This window comes from Coturnix japonica, chromosome 1, assembly GCF_054131305.1.
Source record: "Coturnix japonica strain WE chromosome 1, WE-NBRP24, whole genome shotgun sequence".
NCBI classification, from domain to species: Eukaryota; Metazoa; Chordata; class Aves; order Galliformes; family Phasianidae; genus Coturnix; species Coturnix japonica.
Genome location: NC_140663.1, coordinates 55002177 through 55008557, shown reverse-complemented (window position 1 = coordinate 55008557; position 6381 = coordinate 55002177). Strand labels below are relative to the sequence as shown.

Below are 6381 nucleotides of genomic sequence, written 5' to 3'. Positions count from 1 at the left end.
TTGCAGACAGATGGGGGTTTCTATGTGGCACACTTCCATGCTCCAGGAGGGATTTCTGATAATACTTGGAGCTACCAGCTCAGTATCTTCCCCTTCCATTTGATTGCTGTTGCAATCAAATGTATTGGATGTGAGATCTTAATCGTGGCAGGTCTGTGCCTGGGAACAATGGAAGCCTGTCTAGGCTGCTTTTCCCAGGCCCGAATGTACAGCGAGGCAACTATCTTCTAGACTTGTGCTGTAGTCCAGTGCATGAATTCAAACCTGAATTGCACCAAGAGTTTGATGCTGAAATGCTTTTAGAAAGGGAAATATTTTCTAACACCACATTTTTGGATGTTCTGCTTTACAGGACTTGAGGAAAGGGAGAAAGGCTTATATTCCAGCCTGGCCTATTTTGCAGGCAGCCCCTTGTCATGGTTTAATAATTTTGTAATTTTTGCTATCAGTATTCCACATCATAACATCATATAAAGCATGAATAATTTTACTGAATCTGCAACTTATCAGAAGAAGACTACATCTCCCAGGGAACAACACGATAGGTCACGGGACCTGGACTCTATATTAACTCTGTCGCAGAACAGACTGACGTCTTTCGAGTTCTGGCGTTCAGGGGAGTGTGTGGGAGCCTTCAGCCGTTCGCCTAGATTCACAGTAGGCCTCTCGGTTACGGGACTCATTCTCTCTCCTATTTTGCTTGATTCGTTAGCTCAATTTTCAATTTTCAATTATATTGTATTATATTGTGTTATCCTGTATTTCGATATAGTATTTAGTAAATAAGTGTGCCTCCTTAGATCGTTGCCGCTGTTTTCTTTTCCTAATTAACTTTTTCCTTTCGGCCTAGGGCCCCTCCGGGGCCCACGGCCCCCTGTCACGGACGCAGGTGGATTTTTAGTTCAAACCGTGACAGATTTTGGTGGAGAATGCGGGCAAATTGAGTTGCTGTTTTTCTGTGTTTTCTTCTGTTGCTCTTTTAGCTTTTAACAGAGCTACGAGTTTTTTTCCCTGTTAAGGAGCTATCTCGTGTTTGCGATTCTGCACCTGCGAGCTTGACCTTGAAAGTCCAGGCGGACTGCCAATACTCCGGTATATTTTATAAACACTGCTGAGCTTTGTTTTCTTTTACTTTTTTCTCTCTATTGGAGGAAAAAAAAAATGTTTTCTCTACTAAATTTGTTTTACCAGGGACTGTGTGCCATTGGTTCCTTTTTTGAGACGCTCCGAACATATTGGGCCATGTTTAAGCTAGCCACTTTTTCTTATGGAGCTATACAATTGTATAATGGATTGAAAGCATGGTTAGCAATGCTCACTTCGTATCTGTATACAGCTCCAGAGGGAGCAACTAATGCAACTAATTATACAGAAATGGTGATTTTTAAGCGTGCTCCTCTTTCTTTCTATGAATCCTTTATGCAGTTTTTGAATGATCAGTGGGCCACACTCTTAATCTCCCTGATCTTACTGTTGATTATTGTAATAATCTCACTCAGTATCTGGGTTTATAACATCCGGAGGAAGTCTTCCCTAGAACCAGAGAATACTGAGTGGCAGGGAATTGAAGAGATTCTCAAAGGACAGACATCTTCAGTGTTATGGAGCTTCACTCCTGAACACTTGAAGAATCCTGAGAGTTTGATTGCATATTTGAGGCAGGAATGTTGTGGCTCAGGCAGATCTCAGGAGGCACAAATGATTTTGGGCCTAGCTAATGCTTATTGGGCCTTAGTCAATACCATTCCTGAGAGGGAAGTTTTTGAAGCTGAGAGAGAGAGTCTCAGGGCCGAGAAGGAGAGTCTTAGAGCTGAGGCAGAAAAACTTTGGGCTGAGAAGGTAGAGAGAGAAAAAGCTTTTGAAGCTGAGAGAAAAGATCTCCTGTACCAACGAGACTCAATCTGGTACGAGAAAGAGAGTCTTAGAGCTGACGCAGAAAAACTTTGGGATGAGAAGGTAGAGAGAGAAAAAGTTTTTGAAGCTGAGAGAAAAGATCTCCTGTACCAACGAGACTCAATCTGGTACGAGAAAGAGAATCTTAGAGCTGACGCAGGAAAACTTTGGGATGAGAAAAGGTCCCTGCAATCCCAACTCAACACTCTCCAGTCCGAGCACAGCGCCCTCCGGTCCGAGCACGACACTCTCCAGTCCGAGCACAGCGCCCTCCGGTCCGAGCTCGACACTCTCCAGTCCGAGCACAGCGCCCTCCGGTCCGAGCACGACACTCTCCAGTCCGAGCACGGTGCCCTCCGGTCCGAGTACAACACTCTCCAGACTGAGCGCGATGCCCTCCGGACCGAGCACAATGCCCTCCAGACCGAGCACAACACTCTCCAGTCCAAGTATGACGCCGTCCAGTCTGAGTGCGGCACCCTTCAGGCCAAGCATGATGCCTTCCAATCCAACTGTGATGCCCTCCAGTCCGAGCACAACACTCTTCAGTCTGTGCATAATGCCCTCCGGTCCGAGCATAACGCTCTTCAGACTGAGCACAATGCCCTTCGGACCGAGCACAACACTCTTCAGTCCGAGCATAACACTCTTCAGACCGAGCATAATGCCCTCCAGACCAAGCTCAACACTCTCCAGACTGAGCGCGATGCCCTCCGGTCCGAGCATGACACTCTCCAGACTGAGCGCGATGCCCTCCGGTCCGAGCACGACACTCTCCAGTCTGAACACAAAGACCTCCAGTCCAGGTACGACAATCTCCGGGCAGCGCGCAGCGCCCTCCTGTGTAAGCACAACGCTCTCCAGTCTGAGCACGACGCCCTCCAGTCTAGTTATAACGTCCTCAGGGCAGAATGCGACACCCTCAAGTCTGAACCGTATGTACTCCAACTTAACCAACCACCGGGGGCACCAGATACAATGTTGGTTGCCCCTGTAAGAGGGCGAAAAACAAAACGAGTTTCAACTCAGATAGAGAAAATGCAGAAGGAGTTAGAAGAGCGGAGGGAGTTAGGAGAGCAGGACTCAGGAGAGCAGGGGGACTCAGGAGAGCAGGGGGACTCAGGAGGTCAGGGGGACTCAGGAGAGCAGGAGGAGTCAGAAGACCAGAGGAAGTCGGCGGAGCAGAGGTTGTTAGAGCAGTATAAGAAGATGTTAGAGGAGGAGAAGAAGTCAGAGGAGCAGAGAAAGTTAGGAGAGAGAAAGTTAGGAGAGAGGAAAAAGGAGGAAGGTCGCCTGGAGGAAATAACACAAGCGTCAGAGTCAGGGTCAGAGTCAGACGAGGAGCCAAAAGCTAGATTTTCTTTACGAGAATTTCTCGAGTCCAAACTTATAGATGGGGCAGCCTCATCAACACAGCTGCCAACATCAACACCTGGGACTCTTGATAGAGCAAAAGGTGAGCAAAGTATTACGACCATTATTGATCGATCTTTTAAACTGAGTGAAATTCGAGATCTGAGAAAGGATTTCACACGTCAGCCAAAAGAAAATATGGTCACTTGGTTACTTCGCTGCTGGGACAATGGTGCCAACAGTGCGTGGCTCGATGGCAGTGAAGCTCGCCAACTGGGTAGCATTTCCAGGGACTCACGTGTGGACAGAGGTATAGGCACATGCCAAAATCGGTCCTACACCCTCTGGAAGCGGATGTTGATAGCGGTAAGAGATAGATTCCCCTTTAAACGGGACTTGGAGCCTGAGAAAAAGAAATGGACTGATATGGAGAAAGGTATCCAATTTTTGAGAGAAAGGGCTCTGGTGGAAATGCTCTACAGCCCCCAGTTCAATCGTAACAATCCAAACCAATTACATGATCCTGAAGCAGTCCACGTTCCACGACAAATGTGGCGTGACTTTACAAAGGCAGCTCCAGAAAAGCATGCCAGTGCACTTGCATTGGTATATGGCAAAGGGGAAAGAAAGCCCCCTGTAAATGAGCTAATTAGCAGACTTCAGGAGCTTGAATTATTTATAAGCGCTACAGAAGTTAAGCTTTATACTTCAGCCATTGTCCAAATGGGAAAAAAAATAGTGGAAAGGTTAGACAAAGTGGAGGAAACACAAAGTGATATTATTGACAAATTGGCTAATGTGCCTGATGTAGATGAATCCACGGTGGTACCAGATGATGGAAACCAGGATTTCCACGATCGCCTATTGAGAGAGCTAAACAACATGAGTTCCTCTCGACCTGTATCATCGAAAATCTCAACCATAAAAAAGAGACGTCCTCGTATTCAAGCAAATGACAACGATAAGACACCTCGTATTCAAGCAAACGACAATGATAAGACCATACGTTTTGCTTTGTTGTATTTCTTGAGTAATCATGGGGAGGATATAAAGAAGTGGTATAACTCATCCACTTCTGCACTTCAGGCACGAGTGAAAGAATTACAATCCAAAACAACCACCAAGGTGAACTCTTCCAAACGGGGGAAAGTTCCAGTTGCTGCAAGCCGCCGAGGTAAACAATAGAGGGGCCCTGCCCCCAGCCAGGGGGGGGAAAGGGACAATAGAGTATACTGGACTGTGTGGATTAAGTGGCCTGGCACATCTCGACCACAGAAATATAAAGCCTTGGTGGACACTGGTGCACAATGCACCCTAATGCCCTCAAGTCACCAAGGGACACAACCAATATATATCCATGGAGTGACTGGGGGTTCCCAAGAATTGACTATGTTGGAGGCCGAAATAAGCCTCACTGGTAAAAACTGGCAGAGACACCCTATTGTGACTGGTCCAGAGGCTCCATGTATACTGGGAATCGATTACCTTAGGATGGGATATTTCAAGGATCCCAAGGGGTATCGATGGGCCTTTGGGATAGCTGCTGTAAACACAAATGGTGTTAAGCAGCTGTCAACTTTACCTGGTCTGTCAGATGATCCTTCTGTTGTGGGGTTGCTCCAGGTAAAAGACCAAGAGGTACCAATTGCCACCAAAGTGGTTCACAGACGGCAGTACCGCACCAATAGGGACTCATTGCTCCCCATTCACAAGCTAATTCGCCAATTAGAAAATCAGGGAGTGATTAGCAAAACGCACTCGCCTTTTAACAGCCCCATATGGCCAGTGCGTAAAACCAGTGGGGAATGGAGGCTGACGGTAGATTACCGTGGCCTGAATGAAGTTACACCTCCATTAAGTGCTGCTGTACCAGACATGCTAGAACTCCAGTATGAACTGGAGTCAAAAGAAGCTAGGTGGTATGCCACCATTGATATTGCTAATGCCTTCTTTTCCATCCCATTGGCTGCAAAATGTAGGCCACAGTTTGCTTTTACCTGGAGAGGTATTCAGTATACCTGGAACCGTTTACCCCAGGGGTGGAAGCACAGCCCAACAATTTGCCATGGATTGATCCAAGCTGTTTTGGAACAGGGTAATGCTCCTGAGCACTTGCAGTATATTGATGACATTGTGGTGTGGGGCCATACAGCAGCAGAGGTTTTCAAGAAAGGGAAACAGATAATCCAAATTCTTTTGAAAGCTGGTTTTGCCATTAAGAGCAGCAAGGTGAAGGGGCCTGCCCAGGAAATCCAGTTCTTAGGCATAAAATGGCAAGATGGACGTCGTCACATCCCAGCAGATGTGATTGACAAAATCACTGCTATGTCTCCGCCCACAAATAAAACAGAGACCCAATCTTTTCTGGGAGTAGTGGGCTTTTGGAGAATGCATGTCCCAAACTACAGCCACATAGTGAGCCCTCTCTATCAGGTAACACGGAAGAAGAATAATTTCTCATGGGGTCCTGAGCAGCAGCAGGCTTTTGAGCAGATAAAACAAGAAATAGCCCGTGCCGTGGCCTTGGGGCCAGTACGGACGGGACAGGATGTGAAGAACATCCTCTACACTGCTGCTGGAGAGAAAGGTCCCACCTGGAGTTTGTGGCAAAGAGCCTCAGGAGAGACCCGAGGCCGACCCCTAGGATTTTGGAGTCGAGCATATAAAGGGTCTGAGGAGCGCTACACTCCAACTGAGAAGGAGATCTTAGCCGTGTATGAGGGGGTTCGGGCTGCTTCTGAAGTAGTTGGGACAGAGGTTCAGCTTCTTCTAGCACCTCGCTTGCCAGTAATAAACTGGATGTTTAAAGGACAGGTTCCCTCCACCCATCATGCTACTGATGCCACTTGGAGTAAGTGGATTTCATTAATTACTCAACGAGCTCGAATGGGAAAACTCAGCCGTCCTGGAATTCTAGAAGTGATCATGGACTGGCCTGAGAGTAAAAAAATTGAAACACCACCTACAGAAGAGGTATCACGTGCTAAAGAGGCACCACCATACAATGAGCTACCAGAAAACGAAAAGAAATTTGCCCTGTTCACAGACGGATCATGTCGTATTGTAGGGAAGCATCGCAGATGGAAAGCTGCTGTATGGAGCCCCACACGACAAGTTGCAGAAGCCACCGAAGGT

At 47.1% G+C, this 6381-nt stretch overlaps 1 protein-coding gene across 1 annotated transcript; it reads left to right on the top strand.

Moving 5' to 3' along the window:
• The first annotated feature begins 413 nt into the window (after window positions 1–413).
• On the top strand, window positions 414–4186 carry LOC146762424 (uncharacterized). The gene is made up of 2 exons (XM_085540626.1): window positions 414–2699; window positions 4058–4186. The coding sequence occupies exons 1-2, from the start codon at window positions 1162–1164 to the stop codon at window positions 4059–4061; spliced, it is 1542 nt and encodes a 513-aa protein (XP_085396752.1). The 5' UTR covers window positions 414–1161; the 3' UTR covers window positions 4062–4186.
• The last annotated feature ends 2195 nt before the right edge of the window (window positions 4187–6381 follow it).